The 27475-nt window shown below is 47.4% G+C and overlaps 1 protein-coding gene across 2 annotated transcripts in view; it reads right to left on the bottom strand.

Moving 5' to 3' along the window:
- Positions 1–27475, bottom strand: part of FREM1 (FRAS1 related extracellular matrix 1) — a 375258-nt gene that overhangs the window by 36116 nt on the left and 311667 nt on the right. For both annotated transcript variants that reach the window (XM_073572160.1, XM_073572161.1), the window contains exon 32: positions 3514–3561. In XM_073572160.1, coding sequence (XP_073428261.1) covers positions 3514–3561 — 48 coding nt within the window. The remainder of the gene's footprint in view (positions 1–3513; positions 3562–27475) is intronic.

The raw sequence follows: 27475 nt of genomic DNA, 5'->3' as shown, positions 1-27475 counted from the left end.
CATCAGGGAAAAAATCAAAAAGTTATAGCTCGCAGAATAAAGCGATGCAAAAATAATTATTTTTTATATAAAATAGTTTTCATTGCATAAAACCGCCAAAACATAAAAAAAAGACATAAATGAGGTATCGCTGTAACCGTACCGACCCTAAGAATAAAACCACTTTATCAATTCTACCGCACGCGGAACGGTGTAAACGCACCCCCCAAATGAAATTCATGAAACGCTGGTTTTTGTTCATTCTGCGTCCCAAAAATCGGAATAAAAAGCGATCAAAAAATGTCACGTGCCTAAAAATGATACCAATAAAAACATCAACTCGTCCCGCAAAAAATAAGACCTCACATGACTCAGTGGGTCAAAATACAGAAAAATTATAGCTCTCAAAATATGGTGATGCAAAAACTATTTTTACAATAGAAAGCGTCTTTTAGCCTATTACAGCTGTCAAATATAAAAACCGCCATTAATAGTAAACCAAACCCCCCGTTATCACCCCCTTAGTTAGAGGGTATTTATTTCCATTTTCCCGTTAGGGTTAGGGCTAGGGCTAGGGTTAGGGCTAGAGTTAGGGCTGAGATTAGGGTTAGGGGTGTGTTGGGGTTAGCATTGGAGTTAGAATTGGGGGTTTCCACTGTTTGGGCACATCAGGTGCTCTCCAAATGCAACATGGCGTCTGATCTCAATTCCGGCCAATTCTGCGTTAAAAAAGTCAAATGGTGCTCCTTCCCTTCCAAGTTCTGCCATGCGCCCAAACAGTGTTTTACCCCTACATATGGGGTATCCGCCTACTCAGGACAAATTGCAAAACAACTTTTGGGGTCCAATTTCTCCTGTTACCCTTAGGAAAATAAAAAATTGGGGGCAAAAATATCATTTTTGTGGAAAAAAATAAATATTTTATTTTCACGCCCGGGTGTTATAAACTTCTGTGAATCACTTGGGGGTTCAAGGTGCTCACCACACATCTAGATAAGTTCCGTGGGGGGTCTAGTTTCCAAAATGGGGTCACTTGTGGGGAGTTTCAATAGTTTAGGTACATCAGGGGCTCTCCAAAAGCAACATGACACCCGCAGACCATTCCATCAAAGTCTGCATTCCAAAACGTCACTACTTCCCTTCCGAGCCCCGACGTGTGTCCATACAGTAGTTTTCTCCCACATATGAGGAATCAGCGTTCTCAGGACAAATTGGGCAACAACTTTTGGGGTCCAATTTCTCCTGGTACCATTGGGAAAATAAAAAAATTGGTGACTAAAGATCATGTTTGTGGAAAAAATACGATTTGTTTATTTTCACACCCAGGCATTATAAACTTCTGTGAAGCACTGGGGGGTTCAAAGTGCTCACCACACATCTAGATAAGTTCCTTGGGGGGTCTAGTTTACAAAATGGTGTCAGTTGTGGGGGGGTTTCCACTGTTTTGGTACATCAGGGGCTTTCCAAACGTGACATGGTGTCCGATCTCAATTCCAGCCAAAAACGTCAAATGGCGCTGCTTCCCTTCCGAGCTCTGCCATGCGTCCAAATAGTGGTTTACCCCCACATGTGGGGTATCAGCGTACTCAGGACAAATTGCACAATAACTTTCAGGGTCCTGTTACCCTTGGAAAAATAAGAATTGAGGGTGAAAAGAACATTTTTGTGGAAAAAATGATTTTTTATTTGTACGGCTGTATGTTATAAACTTCTGTGAAGCTCTTGGGGGTTCAAAGTTCTCACCACACATCTAGATAAGTTCCTTGGGGGGTCTAGTTTCCAAAATGGTGTCATTTGTGGGGGGTTTCCACTGTTTTGGTACATCAGGAGTTCTCCAATCGCGACATGGTGTCCGATCTCAATTCCAGCCAAAAATGTCAAATGGCGCTGCTTCCCTTCCGAGCTCTGCCATGCGCCCAAATAGTGGTTTACCCCCACATGAGGGGTATCAGCGTGCTCAGGACAAATTGCACAATAACTTTTGCAGTCCAGTTTCTCCTGTTACCCTTGGTAAAATAAAAAAATTTGAACCTGAAGTAATTTTTTGGGGAAAAAAAGTTAAATGTTCATTTTTTTTTAAATATTCAAAAAATTACTGTGACGCACCTAAAGGGTTAATAAACTTCTTGAATGTGGTTTTGAGCACCTTAAGGGGTGCAGTTTTTAGAATGCTGTCACTTTTGGGTATTTTCTATCATATAGACCCCGCAAAGTGGCTTCAAATGTGATGTGGTCCGTAAAAATAAAATAGCGTTGCGAAAATGAGAAATCGCTGGTCAATTTTTAACCCTTATAACTTCCTAACAAAAAAAAATTTGGTTCCAAAATTGTGCTGATGTAAAGTAAACATGTGGGAAATGTTACTTATCAAGTTTTTTGTGTGCTGTATCTGTGATTTAAGGGCATAAAAATTCAAAGTTGGAAAATTGCAAAATTTTACAATTTTTCGCCAAATTTCCATTTTTTTTCACAAATAAACGCAAGTTATTTGAATGGAATTTTACCACTAACATGAAGTACAATATGTCATGAGAAAACAATGTCTGAATCACCGGGATCCATGGAAGCGTTTCAGAGTTATTACCTCATAAAGGGACAGTGGTCAGAATTGTAAAAATTGGCCCGGGAGTTAACGTGCAAACCACCCTTGGTGGTGAAGGGGTTAAAGAACCGAGCTTTACAGGCAGTCTGGGGTTCAGCTAGCCTGGAGAGAGGAGTCTCCAAAGGCTTTGGTGCTCGTCGAGCACAAACTGAACTTGTGCTGCTCCAGAGCGGGGTGCCACCCGCAACATACGGGCTGTGTTGCAGCTTTGTTGTTTTCCTTTTGTTGTTTTGTTCCTGTTTTAGGGTAGGTTTCCATGTTCTGTATATGCAGTGCTTTGGACGCAGCTCCACCCAAAGCGCTGCTGGCTTTTGTACGCGCAGAATCACCGCATCCTATATATAGACTGTGTAATTTATCTTGCGGAGAATGAGTGTCTCCGCAAGATTAATAGACATGGTGGGGTCTATGAAGATGTGCCGCATGTGTGCTTACGCAGCTCTGCCACCTGCATCTTTGAATGCATAGTGGAGATGGGATTTCTTAAAATCCCCTCCACAATGCTGTAACACCTGGATGCTACGGATTGGACGCTGCGGCTGTACACAGCATCCAATCTGCAGCGTTTCCTGACCGTGGAAACATACCCATAGCCAGAAAGGCTGAGTTTTATTCCCATTGGTTGGCTTATGCTGCCTGATAATAAACCAACAAGGACTTAAAGAGATGGTATTCCCATTTTTCCTACCTCTCTGTGCCGCCATGCAGGGACAATAAACAGCTTTTTTTTTCATACTACATAGTGAGTACCCATCTGCTTTTTGATATGTTTCATGTGAACGCTCCAAAATATTGTACACCACACGTGTGAATACCACTCAATGTGTTTATCCTGGTTCTGTGAGTAATGCTGACCTTTTTAATATTATATGGATCAGTTTTACATAATGCTATTTCTGCTGTAAACGTCTCAGAACAAGATGACCACTTACTGTATAAATTGTGTCCGTTCCATTCTGGTGCACAGATGATGGCTTTACCTGAAATTATAAAAAGAAGCTATGTTAGCCAAGTTTTACCATATTATAGAGAGACAAAAAAGATTTGTTCTGGCACAACCGTCCAGGTAAAAATAGCAATTTTTATTAGAAAAGTTTAAAAGCTTTTAAAAAAAATCTGATGCATTTCTGGCACAATAATAGCGCTTTAAGTCATAGGATATTGAACTGAAAATGAAGACTAGTACCTGTAGACTGTGAGCCCTTCGCAGGCAGGGTCCTCTCTTCTTCTGTACCTGTGTGTGCCTTGTATTGCTCATGTTTATTGTACTTGTCTATTGTTGCCCCTTTCACATGTAAAGTGCCATGGAATAAATTGCGCTATAAAAATGTATAATAATATAGAGGAAAATAATCCAATCACAAACAAGTGTGGTGAACTGCATTTGAAATACACAAGCGGGGTGCAGCACTGACAACACGCTGGTACAAACTGCCATTCCCAAAGTTAATAAATATAGAACAGGTTGTTCCAATAATTCACTCCATTGGAATATTTTGTGTCTAAACGTAAGATCCAATATGCTTCATTTATATTGGGTGTAACTCTCACGTTTGGGGCAAAATATTTTTTCAAGTCCAGAAAAAGTAAAATGCGTAAGCTTTCCTTTGGGAATGGAGACAAAATGTTTTGTTGTTCCTAAATATGTGCTGTTCGTGTTGTTAATATTTGTGACATGTTCTGCAGTTCTCTCTTTGACCTTTTTAGTTGTGCACCCAATATAGTTTAAATGAAAAGTTTGGCATGTTATCAGGGTCGGACTGGGGTGTGTAGGGCCCACCAAGGGAATGAATTTTATGGGCCCACCTACAGTAATGTACAACTCAACATTTAGGCTTTGAGACCGCAGAATTACACCATGGGTTCTTTTGCCGTATATCCCACGCCAAATCTGCATCATTTCAGCATCCTAAGTCTACTAAAAGCTGTACCGTTGTTCATATGCTGCAGATATTTCCGCACTACGATTCATTTAATCCTTTAGGGCCGCAGGCCTGTTTTCACCTTAATGCCCAGGCCATTTTTTTGCAAATCTGACCTGTGTTACTTTGAAGTTAAAAAGTGACCCCATTTTGGAATCTACACCCCCAAGGATTGATGTAGGGGGTATAGTGATCACTTTGTCCCAACAAGCGTTCCATGGTAGATGCTACACAGCCCAGCCAATCGAAGCGTTCGGATCTGCAGGGGGGGCTAAAATTCACCCGGACCAGCCAGGCAGCGTTGCTGCCTGCCGGTCTTAGCGGCGAAAGCCTCCCGGTACCTGTGCGATTAGCTGCGGGGACCGACGGAACCCCTCGCCGTACAATAGTGGACATTTTAATTTAGAGACTTGGAGAAAAGATGTCTGAACACAAGGATGTCAGCGCCATCACCGCACATACAAGAACCAAACAGAAGAATCCAGAAGAGGGATCATTAATGGCAATGGCAGGCCTGGCATAGCATACAGTACACCACATATCCCTACATACAGAATTATGGGCACCGCATAGTCCTTCATACAGAATTATGCGCACCGCATAGTCCTTCATACAGAATTATGGGCACCGCATAGTCCTCCATACAGAATTATGGGACACCATGTAGTCCTCCATACAGAATTATGGGCACCACATAGGCCTCCATACAGAATTATGGGACACCACGTATCTCTCCATACAAAATTATGGGCACCACATAGTCCTCCATACAGATTTATGAGACACCATGTAGTCCTCCATACAGAATTATGGGCACCACATAGGCCTCCATACAGAAATATGGACACCACATAGTCCTCCATACAGTATTATGGGCACTACATAGTCCTCCATGCAGTATTACGGGCACCACATAGTCCTCCATACAGAATTATGGGCACCACATAGTCCTCCATACAGAATTATGGGCACCACATAGTCCTCCATACAGTATTATGGGCACCGCATAGTCCTCCATACAGTATTATGAGCACCGCATAGTCCTCCATACAGTATTACGGGCACCGCATAGTCCGCCATACAGTATTACGGGCACCGCATAGTCTTCCATACAGTATTATAGGCACCACATAGGCCTCCATACAGAATTATAACATTTCATTACTGATCCTGAGCTACCTGCTGTATTACTTTCCAGAGCTGTAGTTCACATCCGTCTCTCCCTTGTGGGATGATAGAATGTACAGCTGCAGGAGCAGCGCTCCCCGTGACATAGGAGTATTACAGCTCCAGGCTGTGTAACCTGTGCATTCACCCTCCCACCCCCTGTAATTACTCAGCGCTCCCTCCTGTGCTCCTCCGGTTGGTGCACGGCTTGTAGGAATAATTGTATAATCCTGGGACCTTATAAGATGAGAATTTCACAACCCGACTAGTGCTCAGAAAACGCCCAGCGGAGATTCAGGCAGAGAAACCTTCATGCAGGATTATCCAGCCAACCAGACATGGATTTGCAGTCAGTTCACCAGCCTCATCAGGTCCGCTAATGCAGGCAGATTGGAATGTGAATTCTGCTGATAGATTTCCTTGAAGTTTTACTGACACTGACGGCCATTTCTTGTGTACAGCGCAAAACATATTGTGGCCTGTACAAAACTCAGGTGCATGCAGGGCGTAGCGGCACAGAGAAGAGAGCGTTGGCACAGGCAGAGAAAGAGAAGAGAGTGTTGGCACAGGCAGAGGAAGGGTATGTGCACATGTTGCAGATTTGGCTGCGAATCCGCAGCAGTTTTCCATGCGGTGTACAGTACCATGTTATCCCATGGAAAACCAAATCCGCTGTGCACATGCTGCGGAAAATTCTACGCAGATTTGTTGCGGTTTATTTTCTGCAGCATGTCACTTCTTTGTACGGAATCCGCAGCGTTTTTACACCCATTCCGTTATAGGAATACGCAGGTGTAAAAACGCAGGCGAAATCCGCACAAAATCTGCAGGTAAAGCACAGGTCATTTTACCTGCGGATTCAGCCAAATCCGCAGCACAATCCACAACGTGTGCACATACCCAAAGAGAAGAGAGCGGCGGCAGGGAAAGGGCAGAGCGCAGCTGAGGGGACAGGGCAGAGCGCAGCTGAGGGGACAGGGCAGAGCGCAGTGACAGGGTAGAGCGCAGCTGAGGGGACAGGGCAGAGCGCAGGGACAGGGCAGAGCGCAGCTGAGGGGACAGGGCAGAGTGCAGGGACAGGGCAGAGTGCAGGGACAGGGCAGAGTGCAGCTGAGGGGACAGGGCAGAGTGCGGGGACAGGGCAGAGTGCAGGGACAGGGCAGAGCGCAGCTGAGGGGACAGGGCAGAGTGCAGTGACAGGGCAGAGCGCAGCTGAGGGGACAGGGCAGAGCGCAGCTGAGGGGACAGGGCAGAGTGCAGGGACAGGGCAGAATGCAGCTGAGGGGACAGGGCAGAGTGTGGGGACAGGGCAGAGTGTGGGGACAGGGCAGAGTGCGGGGACAGGGCAGAGTGCAGGGACAGGGCAGAGCGCAGTGACAGGGCAGAGTGCAGCTGAGGGTACAGGGCAGAGCGCAGGGACAGGGCAGAGTGCAGCTGAGTGGACAGGGCAGAGCGCAGGGACAGGACAGGGCAGAGCACAGGAACAGGACAGGGCAGAGCGCAGGGACAGGACTAGGTGACGCCATATTATGTAGGATATGTAAATTGAAACAGGCGGGGGATTAGTTATAAAAGGAGGGTGAAGCTAGGGTAAGAGGGCATGGATCCATATTGAATATTTGCCCATGGCAGCATAAATTGTGCTCAGCTTTCTCAGCTTTAGGTATTCTGAAAATGCGTATGTCTAATAAATGAGATGTGATGTGGCAATAGGCGCTTATGTGGTGTACAGGAGTCTGTTATTCTGCAGCGTGTAAGTTGCAGGCAATGACAGAAAAGTTAGGCGGTGCTCACGTCTGTCCAGACCTTCCACATATCTGTACTGTTTTTGGAACAGACAAATGGGGCACCGTAAGTGATCATCAGTCATGCAAATGGAAACAGAGGGGACAAAGGCACTCACCACCTCTTCTAGCATGTCTCTTGCAGACCCAGGCCGGTGCTTATTCCATCTTCAATCTCACCGCTGTTCTACTTCCTGCTTTCAGCGTCCACGAGGTTCAGCTGAGCCGCTCATTATATATGCGCATATGTAATCAGCCGCTCATTACTTATGCGCATAGGTAATGAGCGGCCACTGAATACAGGAAGATAGAACATCGCTGAGATTGAAGATGGAATAAGCACAGGGGGCTGCAAGAGACATGCTAGGAGAGGTGACTGTGATTCACAGGTACCAGCAGCTGGGCCGCGAGCGGGCTTGTTCAGTGACATTCATGGTCGGGCGGGGGCGGGGCCCACCGAGGGATCCAACGGTTCCTCGGTGGGCCAGTCTGAGCCTGCATGTTATGCAATAGGTCACATATTTTGTGTCAGAATTTATAAAATATTTGATGGTGTATTGCCGAGTGGGTGAAATGGAAAAGGAGCGTGTTCTATCAAGTGCAAATGAACAAATGTTACTTCTGCTGCCTGCACATTTATTGAAATCTTTTAGTTACTCAGGTGGATGTAGAGGCAGGTAGTTTTAGCAGACTTGGAGATAGCATATTACCAATTGTTAGCCCTCTTCGGGTGAATTTGTAATATGTTAACAGCACATATTCAGGTGCAACAAAACATTTTGTCTCCATTCACAAAGGAGACCTTATACATTTTGCGTTTTTTGGACTTGAAAAAGTATTTTGCCCCAAACGTGGGGGTAGCTAGCAGTAACACCTCAACATAAGGGAATCTGTTGTGAATTCGCTTTCCGGCCTCCCTCTGGTTATTACTTAAGGTAGTGGAGCTGGTCAGATTGACAGAGGGGTTGCGAGTTCTCTTTATGGGCTCCCTCTTGTGGTTACTGGAGGTAATGGAGCTGATCTGATTGACAGAGGCTTGCCACCTGATAATGAGGATGACGATTGGAGATCTGGGGTTTCAGATTGGGATTTAAGACAGCCGACTCCCTCTATCCCTGCTGGTGATTTTCTTCCTGTGCCTCCTGAGGTCTAATGTCTCCAGCTCTGTCCCTGCATGTTCAGCTAAGTGGTTCATTTGCTATTCTGTTTGCATTTGATCTGGTTTTGTCTATCTCTGCTTTGTGCGGGTCAGCCAGCTCCGGCTGGGGCTGTGCTGAATCACTGCCCATATGTTACTGCTTGTGCCAGTTTGATTTGTCCCCTGTTAGATTGGTCTCTTTTTGCTCTGCTTTCAGAATATACCAGAGTGCTGATATAGTGGGGGCGAAGTGGTGCAACTTCAGTGTTTTTGTGCATCAGATGTGTTGGACTTTTTGCAGGGTTTTTTGTGTGATTGCAGACAGTGTCTTTCCTTTCCTGTCCTGTCAAGTCAGTGTGGGCTCCATCATTTGCTCAGTCTATTTTCCTGCCTGCGTTTGTGTTTTCATCTTGTCTCACCAACAATATATGTTTGGGGGCTATCTATTCCTTTGGGGTCTGCTCTGGGGCAGTTTAGATTTCCCCTTTCTTGCTTTGGCTTAGTTAGCTCTCCGGCTGTGCCGAGGCATCTAGGATCATCGTAGGTACGCTCCATGACTACTGCTAGTTGTGTGGATAGGATCAGGGGTCTGCAATCCGCTTAGTTATTAACCTCTCTGGTTTTCTGTGGCTTAGCCTGGGCCTGCTCTCCTTCTCGGTGACCCATTCATAACAGGAATCATATTGGATTTTAAGTTTAGAGATGAAATACCCCAATGGGATGAATTAAAAGAATGACCTGTCCTATATTTATTAACTTTTGGAATGGCAGTTTGTACCAGTGTGTTGTCAGTGTTCCACTCAGCTTGTGTATGTCACATGTGTGTCAGGTGTAACAGACAGTCTTCCCGAATACAGTTGTAGAAGGTCATTGCGATTAGCTCTACAAGCACCTGCTTTATTTTTGCATCTCTTTTATGGAGTGATGTCCTTCTCCCTCCAGGACCCAACAGTTACCTCCACCTTCTGCTGCTAATTAACACACCTTTGCTGAAGGTTTAAATACATTCAGTTTCTTTAGCAAGGTGTTGATGTTAGCTCAATTTCCCTCTGTCTTGTTAGCAGTTGGCTAATGTCTTCTTGGAGGATTGCTGGACTGATATCTCAGTGGTCTTCTCAAGCTAAGTGTATCCCCTTGTTTGTCCACCCTCTCTGTCTTTAGTTGTAGTGGGGGCTGACTAGCATTCCCTGTCCCTTCCCTATCCAGGGCCTATTGTTAAGGTCAGGCAGGGATTAGGTTCCTGCTCGGCGATACGTGCGGAACCTATTTTGGGACATTTAGGGTAGACACTGTGTTGTTAGATCTGCTTAGGCATCTCCATTCCCCCTTCCCTAATGTTTGGGCTTCCCCCTAACTCTCCCCATTGTTGTGCACCTTACTTCTCCCTCAACCAACATGACAGTGTATTTCAAATGCAATTAACCACACTTGTTTGTGATTGGATTATTTTCCTTTATATACTAGTCTTCATTTTCTGTTCAATATCCTATGACTAAGGGTGCTACTATTGCACCAGAAACGCATCAGGTGTCTTTTAAACTGTTCTAGTGAAAATTGCTATTATAACCTGAAAGGTTGTGCCAGCTGCTCGGATGTTGCAAGGTAGCTCCCAGATTTCTCCCTTTATCTCCCCATGTTATAGAGTGTAATGAACACTGTAAAACACTTTGCTACTTTGGACTTTAAGGCCAAAGTGGTCAAGCACTGTTGCTGTGTGAATTTTGTAATGGTTTTAAACAGCAAGAAAAACCACAACCAGCCAAGCATATTTCTCGGAGTGGCAGCTGACATAGGAAATATAGCATTACATGTCCACGTGTCCAAATATAGCTCTTGACCACTATAACAAGCCTTCATAAAGTGGCTCTCTGTACAGGCTAAAGGAGGGAGTTTAGTGCAAGGAACCCTCCTATATGAAGAACATATTTTGTAACTAGGAATATGTTGCCTCAGACTACGTTCATATTAAGTTTTTGCCATGCATCAGTGCCTTTATTTGGACTTCCACCTGAAGCCCTGAAAATAGCATTTCAGCCGAAACCTCCAACAAAGCCAATGACTTACTGAGGCAGAGATAGTCTCTTTGTGTTCTTTCTGACTTTCTTTTCAGCAGAGTTTGCCTTCTTCAAATGGGCACAAAAGCACAGGCACCTCAAGAAGGTGGACATAGTCGAAGTAGTGGGTCAGACATTAAAGTGAACAGCCCCATCAGGGGTTGCACATGAATCTCGCTTTTCAGAGCTTCAGATAGAACCCCCAACACAACCACTGATGTATGGCAAAAACACATGATGAACATAACAATTCAGGGACTATGATAACAATGCAACAGTAATAGGGATCTGTTTTCACAAACTATACTACCATTGATTCTTTAATTAATCTTTAAGTATAACACATAAAAGTGACAGAGAAAACAAATCTGTCCTGAATTAAGGGATGAGAAGATTGGGTGAACAGCACGACTAGCATTTAATGAAAGGTTTGCATATATGCATGTTGTGGTGTTCTCACTTTATCTGCTTCTACTGGTGACAACTGTTCAATATATCCTATAGTAAATACCATGTAACTTCTCACCGCTCCATGTATTTAGAAGGTTTTTTGACAATAAAGCAACATCAATGCATTTTTTTATGCACTTTTTTAGCATCTTAAACCATTTGTAAGAAAAGTTATAAAAAAAATTAATGCATCTCCACAAGCCTTTTGGTGGCATTTTTACATTTTGTTACTTACAAGTATTATTAAAGGGAATCTGTCACCTCATTTTTGCTCTATGAGATGCGGCCACCGCCATCAGGGGCTTATCTACAGCATTCTGTAATGCCGTAGATAAGCCCCCGATGTAACCTGAAAGATAAGAAAAACGAGTTAGATTATACTCACCCGGGGGTCCGGCTTGATGGGTGTCGCTGTCCGTTCTGGTCCCTCCCATCTTCTAGCGATGACGTCCCCCTCCTTACTTCTGTCGCGGCTCCTGAGCAGTCGTATTTTATCTGCCCTGTTGAGGGCAGATTAAAGTACTGCAGTGCGCAGGCGCCGGACCTCTCTGACCTTTCCTGGCTCCTGCGCACTGCAGTACTCTGCTCTGCCTTCAACAGGGCAGATATAATACGCCTGCGCAGGAGCCGCAGCAGAAGTAAGGAGGAGGACGTCATTGCTAGAAGATGGGAGGTATCGGACCGCGACACCCATTGGACCGGACCAGACCCCGGGTCAGTATAATCAAACTCGTTTTTCTTATCTTTCAGGTTACATCGGGGGCTTATCTACAGCATTACAGAATGCTGTAGATAAGCCCCTGATGGCGATGTCCGCATCTCATAGAGCAAACATGAGGTGACCGATTCCCTTTAACAATTCCGGGAACAATTCAAACTGCGTGGGTGGGGACAAGTCTGACTGAACGTGATGAAGCACACCCCTATGACTAAACGAGACGGTAATATATCTAATATATAAAGCTCAATGTGGATGTGTATGTATGTGTGTGTGTGTGTGTGTGTCCGGGATTGGCATCCGCACCGTCGCAGCTACAGCCACAAAATTTGGCACAGTCACACGTCTGGACCCCGAGAGCATCATAGGCTATGTTGTGATGCGAAATTTTAACCCCGCGTGTTCCAATTCACCAAACAATTTTGCCCCTATCTACATAATGGGGAAAAAGTGTATGTATTGGCATCTGCACCGTCGTAACTACAGCCACAAAATTTTGCACAGTCACACGTCTGGACCCCGAGAGCATCATAGGCTATGTTGTGAGGCAAAATTTTAACCCCGCGCGTTCCAATTCACCAAACAATTTTGCCCCTATCTACATGATGGGGAAAAAGTGAAAGGAAAAGTGTTGGAGGCAAATTGACAGCTGCCAGATGTGAACAAGGGGGACTTAAAGAATGAGAGCGGTGGCGCCAAGCATTATATACCGTACAGTTGCTAAGGTGGGGCCCTGACATGGGATACTCACCACACACGGGGATATGAACACACACACAAAATGCGCCACACACTACCACGTGCTTCAACACATATACCACCCTCAGCACACATTTCACCACACATACACCAACCTCGCCACATAAAAGTCAAAACACAAAAGTCGCCACTCAAAACTCGCCACGCTGTCCCAGAGCTGTTTAAAAGATGAAAAATGAGCTGTGATTGGTTGCTATCAGCAACAGTTTTCTTTGTAGACAGTTGTGGTAACTGAGGCCTATTATTCTTATCATTTCTATGGTGTTATCGTCCTTCTGTAAAGCCGGAAATAACACAATTTATTACCGTGCCAACACAGACCACCGTCTGACACAGACTGCAGGGGGAGTCCAGTATCACACAGGATAGGATTAGATACACGGCTCAGCAGTCAGTATCAGACAGGAGAGGATTAGATACACAGCTCAGCAGTCAGTATCACACAAGATAGGAGTAGATACACGGCTCAGCAGTCAGTATCACACAGGATAGGATTAGATACACGGCTCAGCACACAGTATCACACAGAATAGTATTAGATACATGGCTCAGCAGACAGTATCACACAGAATAGGATTAGATACACGGCTCAGCAGTCAGTATCACACAGGATAGGATTAGATGCACTGTTTTTATGTGAATATAATCATTATAATTTGTTATAACTAACCACAGTTGGTTACTATGCCCAGGCAACGCCGGGCTCTTCAGCTAGTAACTATATAAAGCGTTTATTTACAAGGATTACAGAGGTGATTTTAATGGCAAAAATGTGTTATGATGCACATTGCATCACTAACAATGCACTGAGGACACTTCACATGCTACAAAGGACATGACAGGTTCCCTGTAAACTTTATTCCTCCCACCAACAGGGTGCAATAGGGAGAGAAGGGCTAGTCGTCAAAGAGTGGGGGTGCCATCTGTGCAGGTCTAGGGTGCCAACCTCCGCTGTAAGGTAGGAGAGTGAGGAATCAAATAGGGAAAGATTTTGTCCCCTGTGCTGTACAATTGTTCAGTTTTGATAATTGGTTTTATCTCTTGTATATATGGTGTTTTTTAATCTATGAATTAAAATCTATATTTTAACAATTTTTCAAGGTGCAAATATTAATGGTGATTTGGTTTAAACTAGTGTGCACTTAGATATCTAATATGCTGTGAATCAGTTCAAGGTGCCCCAGCCCAGCAAAGCTAGCTTGACCAAGCACAGCCTAGTCAACCAGCCCCAGTGTCGCCGGTAATGCCTGGCCCTGCAGAGTCAGCCCAGGTAGGGTACCATCCAGCAGGGACCCTGCTTCATCACATGGCCAAGTTCGAAGGTAGTAATATAGGCCATCAGGATTGGATGGAAAGAGTTTGGAGGGTGCTCAAGGTGTGTATAACCTGACCCGAGTTACGAGCAGATGTAGCTCTGAATGCACTAGAGGGTGATGCCAGGAAGACATTGATGGTACACTCTGAATCTGAGAGGGACCACATAGAGAAGATACTTCCTCTGCTGGAAAGGGTCCATGGGTCCCGTGTGCGGATGATGCAGTTGAGGAGTGAATTCTTTAATAGGCTACAACGTGGGGGGAGACACTGATGAGGTACGCAATTTCCCTTCAAATGGTGATACAGGAGATCCAGAGATGCAACCCACTGGTCATGGGTGCCTTTCAAGAGATGAATCCACTCCTGAGAGACCAATTTATTGCTGGGATAGCTAATAAGTCCGTAAAGGATGTTTGATGATATCTACCTTGCTGCCCTAAAATGGGAGAAGGAAACAAAGTTTGAAATCAATAAGTCAGTGTGTAGAGCCCAAATTGCAGAAGGTTGGACTGGATCAGAGGAGGTGACCTGACTCTGGCAACATCAATGCAAGAACAAATACGGGAGCTTCATTTAGCGGTAGCTCAGATGAGGACTCAGCCTCTCCATGCACAGTCAGCAGTAAGGCGATCCCGAGGTCCCTGTCAAAGTTGGCCAGGTTGCGAGATCCCGTGAGTCACAACAAGTGGGGACCAAGACCCCACCAGGAGCCTCACTGCTGGTGCTGCTGACTATACGGCCATATCAGTAGAGACTGATCTGTACAGATGGAGGTGGAGCCAGCATTAAACCTCTGCCCGCCACATTAGTTGGGTACCCTGTGGCAGTCTACCGAAAGCAAATCCCTGTGCGTGATGAACATGACCTATATACCAGCATCCCCATTATGGAAGTCGAGTTACAAGGCCAGAAGGTACATGGTCTTTGGAGTTCTTCAAAAGGCATTTATGACACATGATAGAGCCAGAAGATAGAAGTGACGTCAGGCTGATGATGTTAGGGACGGCGGAACGCACTAAATAATAAATAATAGAAAGTGCGTTCGCCGCCCGGGGTCCACCGTGCAGAGGTGTTACACTGCTGCTATGTAATGGCAGACGCTCAATATGGCGGTATTGCGAACGCGGGTTGAACGTCACCCGGTGTGCGCTGGGTGGACTCTTAATTCACAGAGACGCTGCGCCTGTTGAACTCACAGGTTTCAGCGCAATGCACGCACGGTATATGGTCACAGGACTCGGGCCCAGACACAGGGTCAGCGTCCTTCTAGACCTACCGTGCGTACGGCGTCGCAACTGCGGACGCCAGTAAGTGCTGCTGACTGCACTGTGGTGACAGACACTGCCGCAAGACGACAATGCCCAGTAGCAGGCAAACTGTCGGACGCTAGTACCGTGGATGATATGCACTGTGGCCTGTAGCTTGCCACTGACTGGCGCTGACTCTATCACTAGTTCCCTATCCACACATGTAATATCAGAGGGAGGGGAATCTTAATGAGTCATTTGCTAGTCCATGCATCCGTCATCATTCACACAGGTAGCAACTAGAGTCTATACTAGCGCATGGCTGAGCGGCCATGCGAACCTTTTATAGCCCGGACCTTCCGAAAGCTTCCAGATCCCTGAGATGGACCAATCAGATCTGGAGAAGGACCTGTGCATGTGACTCCCGATCTCCAATGGGAGATAGTCTCGTGAGCATGCTCAGTGGAGTGACGGAAGGACTTAGCCTCTGGAGTGGCTTGCTGCTGAGCAGCCTGCATTGCTATTGCTGGCCCAGAGGTGGCAGCAACAGCCAGACCCACAGAGCTGGTCTGAGCAGAGCGTCGGGAATGACGGGACTGCTGAGCAGGCTCCTCTGCGGTCAATGGAGAATGGCAGACTGCTGAATGCAAGCCTCTGAATCAATGCTGTGCAGTTACAGGAACCCGACACCTAACATTACCCCCCCTCCTAGGGCCCCCTCCCCTCTGAGCCTCGCTATGCTCAAATGCCGCGATAAGGAGCGGGGTATGGATGTTCTCCACTGGTTCCCGGGTCCAGGCCTCTGGACCATGACCCTTCCAATCCACCAAATAAAACTTTTTGCATGCACCACTTTGCGTCCCACAATGGCGTTGACCTCAAACTCATCCGAAGACAAATCTGATGTCCCGGCAGATGACTCGGATAACCGGGACATGTGAACAGTTTGAGAAGGAACACATGGAAGACGTCAGAGATGGCCAAGTGTGGTGGAAGTGCCAGACGGTAGACCACAGAGCTGATCCTCTTGAGGATTTTGAAGGGACCAATGTATCGCAGTGCGAACTTGGTAGACTCGGCCCGCAGCCTGATATTTCGGGCAGAGACCCACACCATGTTGCTAGGGGCAAAAGTTGGAGCGGTGCACCGATGTGTGTCGGCAGATGCCCTCATTCTCTCCTTAGAGGCTCGAATGGCATCCTGGGTGCGATCCCAAATGTCGCGAGGCTCCACTGCCCAGTCTGCAACCCTGGAATCAGTGGAAGACACTGGCATCGGGACGGGGACGCGCGGATGCTGGCCGTAATTAAGAAGGAACGGCGTCTGACCAGTGGAATCAGTCCACGGTAGTAAGGATGCCCAGTCATCCTACCTGGCAGAGACAAAATGTGGCAGGTATGTGACCAGAGCTTGGTTGGCTCTCTCAACCAACCTGTTCATCTCGGGATGATAGGCAGAGGACAAGTTTAGCTCAATACTGAGTAGACTGCAGAGCTCCCTCCAAAACCGAGACACAAATTGGGGACCTTGGTCACTAACTATTTTGTCTGGCATACCATGCAAATGAAATACGTGCTTTATGAACAGTGCGGCGAGACCTCAAGCGGAAGGCAGCTGCGCAAGTGGCGCCAGAGGCACCATTTTAGAAAAATGATCAGTGACCACCCAGATGACCGTGCTGCCACCGGACTTGGGCAGGCCGACCACAAAATCCATGCCAACCATCTCCCAGGGTCTGTCTGTCACCGGCAGGGGATACAGTAACCCAGCCGGCCTCTGCCTAGAGGACCTGTTACGAGCACAAGAGGCGCATGCCTGAATGTAATCTTTCATGTCCCGAGCCATGTGCGGCCACCAATAAGACCTTGCCAGGAGTTCTGTGGTTCACTTATTGCCAAAGTGACCACCCACCCTGGACGCGTGTGCCCACGCGAGAACCTCTTGCCGCAGGTGAGGAGGGACAAAGGTCTTGCCTGGCGGCACTGACTCGACAGCAACCGGGGCCATGGTCCTCAGACTCTCAGTGGGGACGATTAGCAGAGGCTCAGCCTCCTCCTCCTCCGCCGAGACCACGGAGCGAGAGAGAGCATCAGCACGTATGTTCTTCTCGCCGGACAGATAGTGCAAGGTGAAGCGGAAGCGGGAGAAGAAGAGTGACCACCTAGCTTGATGAGAGTTCAAGCACTGGGCCATTTGTAAATAGACCAGGTTTTTATGGTCAGTGTACGCCTGAAAGGGAAACCGGGCTCCTTCCAGGAGATATCTCCACTCGAAAACGGCCAACTTCATTGCCAGTAACTCCCTTTCGCCGATGGAGTAGTTTTTATCCACCGGTGAGAAGGTCTTTGAGAAGAAGGTGCAGGGATGCTTCCGACCTTGAGCATCCTTCTGGAAAAGACTGCTCCTGCACCGACAGATGAGGCATCCACCTCTAGAATAAAAGGTTTATCCACATCGGGACGGTGTAGTATAGGGTCGCCAGCAAAATGGGTTTTCAGAGACGAGAAGGCTATGGAGACCTGTTCTGACCAAACCTTGGGATTAGCTCCTTTTTTGGTGAGGGCGACCAAAGGAGCTACCAGTGTGGAGAAGTAGGGAATGAACGGATGGTAGTAATTAACGAACCCCAAAAAGCGCTGCACCATTTTAAGAGAATGGGGCTCCTGCCAGTCCATTACCGCCTGCAGTTTGGCAGGATCCATAGCCAACTCCTGGGCCGAGATGATGTAGCCCTGGAACGGCAAGGACTCCTGCTCAAATTGGCACTTCTCCAACTTGGTGAAGAGAGAGTTCGCCCGCAAACAGTCGAAGACCTTGCAGACGCCTCTCCGGAGGCCAAATCGGGAGAAAAGATGAGGATATCATCCAGACAGACCACCACCGAGGTGGAGAGCATGTCGCGAAAGACGTTGTTTACGAAGTCTTGGAAGACAGCAGGTGCATTATAGAGGCCGAAGGGCATGACCAGGTACTCATGGTGGCCATCCCTGGTATTAAAGGCTGTCTTCCATTCGTCTCCTTCGCGTATGCGGAACAGGTTGTAAGCCCCCCGTAGATCCAACTTAGTGAAGATCCGGGCCCCTTGCAACCTGTCAAACAACTCAGAGATCAAAGGAAGAGGGTATTTTGTTTTTTACAGTAATAGCATTGATACCTCTGTAGTCAATGCAGGTACGCAGCTCTCCACTCTTCTTCTGTACGAAGAAGAACCCTGCCCCAGCTGGCGACACCGACTTTCTGATAAACCCTCTCACCAGGTTCTCCCGGATATATTGTGACATGGCCTCCATCTCTGGGAGAGATAGAGGATACACGTGGCCTCTAGGAGGTTCCGCGCCTGGCAAAAGGTCTATCGGACAGTCGTAAGGGCGGTGCGGCGGAAGCGTCTCTGCTGATTTTTTGGAGAAGACGTCCACATACTGCTGGTAGTGTCTGGGAAGTGCGGAGAGATCCACGGGCACTTCCGTGGAGGCTACTTGAATGCTGCCCCTCATGCACCTTCCCTCACAGTCCTTGCTCCAACCCAGTATACTCCCCGAGGACAACTCTATATGAGGGGAATGGCAATGGAGCCACGGAACTCTGAGAAGCACCTGGTCGATGCCCTCTGGCATAATGAGCAGGGACAACGTCTCGTGGTGAGATGGTGGGATTGAGAGCCCAAGGGGGGTAATCTGGGATGGTAAGGCCGAATCGTTGACTACCCTGACGGTCACGGGGTGAGGCAGTAGCACCAGCGGGATTGTGTGCTTTTGGGCGAAGGCCGAGGACATAAAGTTTCCTTCTGCCCCGGAGTCCACCGTGACAACTACCTCCCAGGTGGAAGCACCGCTATCTAATGTCCCTCAGAATACTGGTTTGGGGGAGAAAAGTTTCATATCAGATAGACCCCCACCTACTACCACTGGACATGATCGTTTTTTCGACCGATGCGGACACCTGGATGACCAAACTGTCGACACTGATAACAGCGTGCGGAGCTTCGCACCGGCTGCGGCTTGGGACCGGTGCGAGACACCTCCATGGGTTCAAGAGGTTCAGAGAAGGTGGGAGCCAACCTAACCTTCTCGCTCCAGCCCGCGCTCAATAAAACAGAGATCAATGCGGGTGGAGATAGCAATCAGCTCCTCCAGACTTACGGGAACCTCCCTGGTAGCTAGAGCATCTTTGACATGCTCCGCCAAACCCCTCCAGAACACAGGGACGAGTGTCTTATCAGGCCACTCCAGCTCGGAAGCCAGTGTCCGGAAACGGACAGCATAATGGCTGACCGAGAGGGATCCCTGTGTTATAGCTAATAACTGGAGAGAGGTGTCGTGAGTGACCCGTGGTCCCAAAAAGACCTGCTTTAGGGACATTAGAAACTGAGCAGCGCTCAGAACCACGGGGTCATCACGCTCCCACAGTGGCATGGCCCATTCTAACGCCCTGCCCGACAGGAGGGAGATAATAAACCCCACCTTAGCCCGCTCTGTAGGGAATCGTGCGGCCAGTAACTAAAGCTGGATAGAGCACTGTCTCACGAAACCCCTACAGGTGGCGCTGTCACCCGAAAACTTGTCGGGCAACAGGAGATGGGATAATGTTGGCGCAGGCGTGGATGTGGGCATACGAGAGACAGCCTCTGCGACTGCCTGAACAGTGGCCGCAGTAGCATTCGCAGTTGAGGTGGGACTCTCGAGAGCCGCCAACCTGCCGTCCAGCCGCCGAATGTACTGCAGTAGTTGCTGCTTGTCTGCCATCACTAGCCAGACCCTGGCGCTAGTATAATGTTAGGGACAGCGGAACGCACTAAATAATAAATAACCAAAAGTGCGTTCGCCACCCGGGGTCCACCGTGCAGAGGTGTTACACTGCTGCTATGTAATGGCAGACGCTTGATATGGCGGTATTGTGCACACGGGTTGAGCGTCACACGGTGTGCGCTGGGCAGACTCTGTTAATTCACAGAGACGCCGAGGCGTTAAACACAAATGCTGAGCCTGTTGAACTCACAGGTCTCAGCGCAATGCTCGCACGGTATATGGTCACAGGATTCGGGCCAAGACACAGGGTCAGTGTCCTTCTAGACCTACCGGGCATACGGCGTCGCAACCGCAGATGCCAATAAGTGCTGCTGACTGCAGCACGGTGACAGACACTGCCGCAAGACGACAATGCCCAGTAGCAGGCAAACTGTCGGACGCTAGTACCGTGGATGATATGCACTGTGGCCTGTAGCTTGCCACTGACTGGCGCTTACTCTATCACTAGTTCCCTATCCACACATGTAATATCAGAGGGAGGGGAATCTTAATGAGTCATTTGCTAGTCCATGCATCCGTCATCATTCACACAGGTAGCAACTAGAGTCTATACTAGCGCATGGCTGAGCGACCATGCAAACCTTTTATAGCCCGGACCTTCCAGGAGCTTCCAGATCCGAGATGGACCAATCAGATCTGGAGAAGGACCTGTGCATGTGACTCCCGATCTCCAATGGGAGATAGTCTCGTGAGCATGCTCAGTGGAGTGACGGAAGGACTTAGCCTCTGGAGTGGCTTGCTGCTTAGCAGCCTGCGTTGCTATTGCTGCCCAGAGGTGGCAGCAACAGCCAGACCCGCAGAGCTGGTCTGAGCAGAGCATCGGGAACGACGGGACTGCTGAGAAGGCTCCTCTGTGGTCAATGGAGAATGGGAGACTGCTGAATGCAAGATTCTGGATCCCTGCTGAGCAGTTGCAGGAACTCGACGCCTAACAGATGGTGCCAATAACAATGAGATGGCCATACAATGAATCGTCTGGATGCAAGTCCGATTGTTTGGGCTGGATATTGCTCGTAGACCATCTGTCCTGGAGAGGAATGGATATGACGCTGGTCCCAGTGCAGCCAGGGTCCTGAACCTGAATCCCTGGTCTGGGTGTGGCCAGTATCCTGATCCCAAATCCCCGTTCCGGGTGTGACTAGAGTCCTGAAACCCATTCTCTGGTCCGAGTGTGGCCAGTTTTCAGAATCCGAAGTCTCCTGGTCCCATTGTGGCAAGGGTATGAATATTGTCCCCTGGTCCTGGTGTGGCCAGTCCTGTATCCAAAGTCCCCTGGTCCCGATGCGGCCAGTCTTGTTCCCAAAGTCTCCTGGTCATAGTGCAGCCAGTCCTGTTCCCAAAGTCCCCTGGTCCCAATTTGGCCAGGTCCTGAACACTGTCCTCCGGTCCATGTGCAGCCAGTCGCTGTTCCAGTGTCCTAGACCGGTGTGTCTGAACATAGCCCTAGTCTGCATTAGTGAACCTTACCCTTTGGGTCAGCAGCTGCAGTATCGGGATCTGCCTAGGAGTGGTACCTGGTGGCTACCTGCAGCCGAGCCTGTTGCCACCATCAGGAGTTCCAGTGAATGGCTGGTAGCCACTTAGCTACATCCCTTCCTAGGCAGACCCGGCCCTGTAGCACTGTAAGTCCACAAATCCAATCCATGTGCACCACTGTTGGGCGTGACAGTTTGCTTGGCCATGGGCCTCTCTGTGCTCGGAGCTGTGTCAGCTGCTGAGGTACTAGCAAGAAGCCAGTAAAAATTTTGTACCATCTGCATAGACTAGATGCCGATTGGAAGCCCTGACGTCAGTTGCACCAGCCCAAATTGCAGTACCTACGGCTATGGTTATACAACCCGAAACTTAAGGGTAACCTGTCCTGTCTGTTCCGCCTCCTCAGTACGATAGGGATCCAAAGCAGTGTTGTGGGTTCCTGGAGCAGTGCATGCGGCATTATGAATTTTTTGGTCAGCAGTTTTCCTCGGATTGGGTCAATGATCTATGTGCCCAATGGGTAAGTCTTTCATAGGAGAGACTTCATGTTACATTCAATAGGAGGTCGGCCTGCACCTATGCCGTAGATGTCCAACGAAGACAGTCCACAACTGTGGAGTAGTATGGCCATGTGATCATGGCCCTGATGGAGGTGGACTGTCAAACTTTTACTCTGGGACAACAAAAGCTTCTAGAAGAAACACAGTGGGAATTAAAAGAGGCATTCTCAAGATATGACGAGGACTTCGGGTGTGCTATCGCTAATGAACTTAAAATTATTTTCGGTGATGCTGTGACAATTTAAGAATGGTAAGGGCAGATCCCACCCAAGATGTACCAGGAGGTGAAAGATATGGTGGCCAGCATGTTGCCAAATATGGTGATCTAGGAGAGCCAAATTCCTTGGAGGAGTCGCTCTGGTTCTGTGTGGACTACAGGAAATTGAATGCCCAGACTGTCTGGGATGCCTCTCCTCTTCCGTGGATCAAAGAGTCGTTATCCACCCTGAGTCATGCAATGTTCTTCTTGACTCTTGACCTCACCAGTGGATACTGGCAGGTACCGGTACCTGGCAAACAAAAGGCAAAAAACGGCCTTCATGCTACCCATAGGACGAATTCAACTGGATGCTGTTCGGCCTGTCCAATACCCCAGGGGCATTCCAGCGGCTGATGGAGCATTTTCTGGGTGACAACTTTGTCAGTATTGATATACTTGGAAGATAAAAGGAAACCAAAAGAGAACACTGAGCAAATGGACAAAAAAGAAATATGGAACAAAAGATAGAAGGATAAAAATATCTTTATTAGACAAGAAATGGTATATGGTGGCACTACATGCAAGAAGGTGCCCACAACTACATAAAGAAAATTATTTAAAAAAAAATACAATAGATAAAACAATAAAAAATCACCAAAATGAACCACTCAACGGAAGTGTAAGGGTATGTTCCCACAGGCAGAAACCGACAGCGTTTTGGACGCAGTACATGTCCGCTCCGTCCAAAGCGCTGCTGGATTTTGAACGCCCGTGATTCCGCATGTGTTCATTGAACCATGCAGAATCACTGTGTCCTATACATTGGATGGTGATATTTATTTTGAGGAGACTGAGCATCTCCACAAGATAAATAGACATGCTGCTGTCTGGAAAGACGCGCTGCAAGTCCATTTATGCAGGGAAGAATATGTTTGGGCAAAACCTAAAAACCTTTGTGACGCCTTCAAATCCTCAGGACGATCCCAATCCAATACTGCCCAGACTTTCACCGGATCCATGCGAAAATCGGTGAAGGACAACACGTATCCTGAGAAATGGTCTCCTGTTATGATTGAGTCACCGTAGGAGGCAAAAACAGAAATGCTAGCTAAGTCCAGAAAACCAGAGAAGTTGGCAGCTATTGGATTGCAGACCCCTGAACCTATCAACACAACTAGCAGTAGCCGTGGGGGGTTCCTACGATGCCCTAGACCCCTCGATCACAGCCGGAGAATTAAATAGGCCTAAAGAAAGAAAGGGAAAATCTAAACTGCCCCAGAGCAGACCCCAAAGCAATAGGCAGCCCCCAACATATAATGACGGTGAAGCAAGATGAAAATACTATCACAGACAGAAAGATAGACTGAGCAAAGAGGGGCCCAAGCTAACTAGTTAGAAACGGACAGGAAGGCTGCTGTCTGCAGTCCGTGAAAAACCCTATGAAAATAAGAGCCAACAGACTGACAGTGAAAAAGGCCCTGAGGACGCTAGGCTTCAAAAAAGCTATGTCAGTACTCAGGAATATACTGAAGACAGAGCTACAGGCAAAAGGAGATTCAGCTCACCCCAGCAGGGAATGGCAGAATACTGAAAAGCAAGGAAAACAAAAAACAAAACAAAAAGCTAACAGGCAAAACAGAAAACTTAGCTTTAGAGGAGCAGGAATCAGACTGGTGTCCTAGAAGTCCACAGAGAAATCACCCGCAGGGCAGAAGGGCGTCGGCAGCCTTATATCCAGTCCGTGACTCCACTCAGCCAGTCATCCTCATTAGACTCAGGTGCCTGATAATCAAGCTCATTACCTTCCTTTACCAGAATAGGGAGTTCACCAGACCCCAGTGACGAAGGGGAAAATGAACTCACAACAGTACCTCCCCCTTGAGGAGGGGTCACCGAACCCTCAACCACGCCACCAGGGAGATCAGGGTGAGCCCGATGAAATGCACGCACCCATGTTTTGGCATGAATATCAGAGGCAGAGACCCAGGAATTATCCTCCTGACCATAACCCTTCCACTTAACCAAATACTGGAGTCTCCGTCTAGCCAGACGGGAATCCAGTATTTTCTCTACCTCATATTCCATGTTACCTTCAACCAATACAGGGTCTGGAGGTGCCACCCCAGGAACAACTGGTTCAACAAACCTCTTCAACAAGGACTTATGGAACACATTATGGATTTTAAATGTGACAGGAAGAGCTAAACGAAAAGAGACCGGATTAATAATCTCCAAAATCTTGTAAGGTCCAATAAATCTAGGCTTAAACTTAGGAGAAGCCACCTTCATAGCAATATTTTTTGATGATAACCACACCATATCACCAATCTTAAACTGGGGACCAATGGTCCTATGTCGATTGGAAAACCGCTGGGCCTTTTCCTGGGAGAGAGATAACTTATCCACCACTTGGTCCCAGATCTGGTGCATTCTCTCCACCACAGTGTCAACACCTGGGCAGGCAGAAGGCTCCACCTGCCCTGAAGAAAATCGAGGATGAAACCCAAAGTTACAAAAAAAAGGTGACATCAAAGTGGCAGAACTAGCTCTATTATTTAAAGCAAATTCGGCCAAGGGCAAAAATGAAACCCAATCATCCTTATCAGCGGAAATAAAACATCTCAAATACGACTCCAAGGTCTGGTTTGTTCTCTCTGTCTGCCCATTGGTCTGAGGGTGAAAAGCAGAGGAGAAGGACAACTGAATTCCCAGCTTGGAACAGAAAGTCCTCCAAAATCTAGACACAAACTGAACTCCTCTGTCAGATACAATGTTCTCAGGAATCCCGTGTAAGCGAACCACCTGTTGCAAAAACAGGGGCACCAACTCAGAGGAAGACGGCAACTTAGGGAGTGGTACAAGATGAACCATCTTAGAGAACCTATCACAGATCACCCAAATAACAGTCATTCTTTGAGAGACCTGCATATCAGAGATGAAATCCATTGAAATATGGGTCCAAGGCCTCCTGGGGACCGGCAAAGGCATCAACAACCCACTAGAGCGAGAACAAGATTTAGACCGGGAGCAAGTCCCACAGGACTGCACAAAATTCCTGACATCATGAGACAAGGTGGGCCACCAAAAAGAGCGACTCACCAGATCTCTAGTACCAAAAATACCTGGATGACCAGCCAATGCAGAGCAATGAACTTCAGACATCACTCTCTTCTTCCACTGGTCAGGAACATACAACTTTCCACTGGGACAACGCTCAGGTTTGTCCTCCTGGAACTCTTGCAGAGCAAGTCTCAAATCGGGCGAGATGGCAGAAAGAACTACCCCTTCGCCTAAGATGGTAGCAGGCTTGGTCACCACAGGAGAATCAGCAAAGAAACTCCTAGAGAGGGCATCTGCCTTGACATTCTTAGTTCCAGGAAGAAAAGAGACCACAAAATCAAAACGTGTAAAAAACAAGGCCCACCTAGCCTGTCTAGAGTTCAAGCGTTTAGCCGACTCTAGGTAAATCAAATTCTTGTGGTCAGTGAGGACCACAACTTGATGTTTAGCTCCCTCCAACCAATGTCTCCACTCCTCAAATGCCCATTTCATGGCCAACAGTTCCCGATTCCCCACATCATAGTTACGTTCAGATGGAGAGAACTTTCGGGAAAAGAAAGCACAGGGATTCATTTTAGATGTTACAGGATCCTTTTGGGATTAAACAGCTCCTGCACCAATCTCAGAAGCATCCACCTCTACCTGGAACGGGAGTGAGACATGAGGTTGCCGCAAAACCGGGGCGGAGGTAAATCTTCGCTTCAGCTCCTGAAAGGAAGCAACAGCCTCAGGAGACCAATTCAACACATCAGCACCCTTCTTAGTCAGATCAGTCAATGGCTTGGCAATACTAGAAAATTTTGCTATAAATTTCCGATAAAAATTAGCAAAACCCAAAAACTTCTGGAGGGCCTTCAAAGAAGTGGGCTGAACCCAATCATAAATGGCCTGTACCTTGGCCGGGTCCATTTCAATAGTTGACGGAGACAAAATAAATCCCAAAAATGAAATCCTCTGTACTCCAAAAAGGCATTTCGATCCTTTGACATACAGGGAATTCTCCCTCAAGATCCGGAACACAGTCCGAATATGTTCCACATGAGAATCCCAATCCTTGGAGAAGATCAAAATATCATCCAGATAGATAATCAAAAATTTATCGACAAAGTCTCGGAAAATATCGTTCATGAAGCACTGGAAGACAGAAGGGGCATTAGTGAGCCCAAAAGGCATCACCAGGTACTCAAAACGTCCCTCCGGAGTATTAAACGCCGTCTTCCATTCATCCCCCTGCTTAATGCGGATAAGATTATACGCCCCCTGAGGTCAAGCTTGGTAAACCAGCAAGCACCTCTAACTCTAGAGAATAGATCCGAAATCAGGGGTAACGGATACTGATATTTAATAGTAATTTTATTGAGGGCACGATAATCAATACAAGGCCTTAAAGAACCATCCTTTTTGGCCACAAAAAAAAACCGGCACCTAAGGGTGAAGATCTTGGTCTAATATGACCCTTCTCCAACGCCTCCTTAATATAGGACCGCATAGCCTCGTGCTCGGGTACAGATAAATTGAAGAGCCGACCCTTGGAAAATTTACACCCCGGGCTTAGTTCAATTGCACAGTCATAACTCCTATGAGGAGGCAAGGACGCAGACTCATTCTCACTAAATACATCATAAAAGTCCGCCAAATAGTCAGGAACATCATGCGACTGAGGAGAGGTGGAAAAAACCGGAGCCTCACTAAAGGCACACCGACAACCCCAACTCACCAAAGACACAGATTTCCAATCCAAAACTAGATTATGAATTTGCAACCAGGGAAACCCCAGAACAACGGCATCATGCAGACCATGCAATACCAAAAATCTGCAATTTTCTTGATGGTCTGGGGCGACCCGCATGACCACCTGGGTCCAAAACTGAGGTTTATTTTTAGCCAAAGGAGTAGCATCAATCCCCCTCAAAGGGATAGGCGTCTGCAGAGGTGTCATAGGAAATCCACAACGTTTAGCAAAATCCAAGTCCATTAGGTTTAGTGCTGCTCCCGAATCCACAAAAGCCTTGGCGGAAAATGTGGACAGGGAGCAGATCAGAGTAATTGCCAGAAGAAACTTAGGTTGAACACCACCAACAGAAAACGTGTGTGCAAAGCGTTTCTCTCGTTTAGGGCAAACAGAAATAATATGCGAGGCATCTCCACAGAAAAAACACAGCTTATTACACCTTCTGAACTCCTGACGTTGCGCCTTAGACAAAACTCTATCACATTGCATAGGTTCAGACGTCTGTT

Source organism: Dendrobates tinctorius, unplaced genomic scaffold (genome assembly GCF_039654945.1).
Source record: "Dendrobates tinctorius isolate UK_male_01 unplaced genomic scaffold, ASM3965494v1 ptg000031l, whole genome shotgun sequence".
Classification (NCBI taxonomy): domain Eukaryota; kingdom Metazoa; phylum Chordata; class Amphibia; order Anura; family Dendrobatidae; genus Dendrobates; species Dendrobates tinctorius.
The sequence above is the reverse complement of the archived record's forward strand: the minus strand, read 5'-3'. Positions and strand labels throughout refer to the sequence as shown.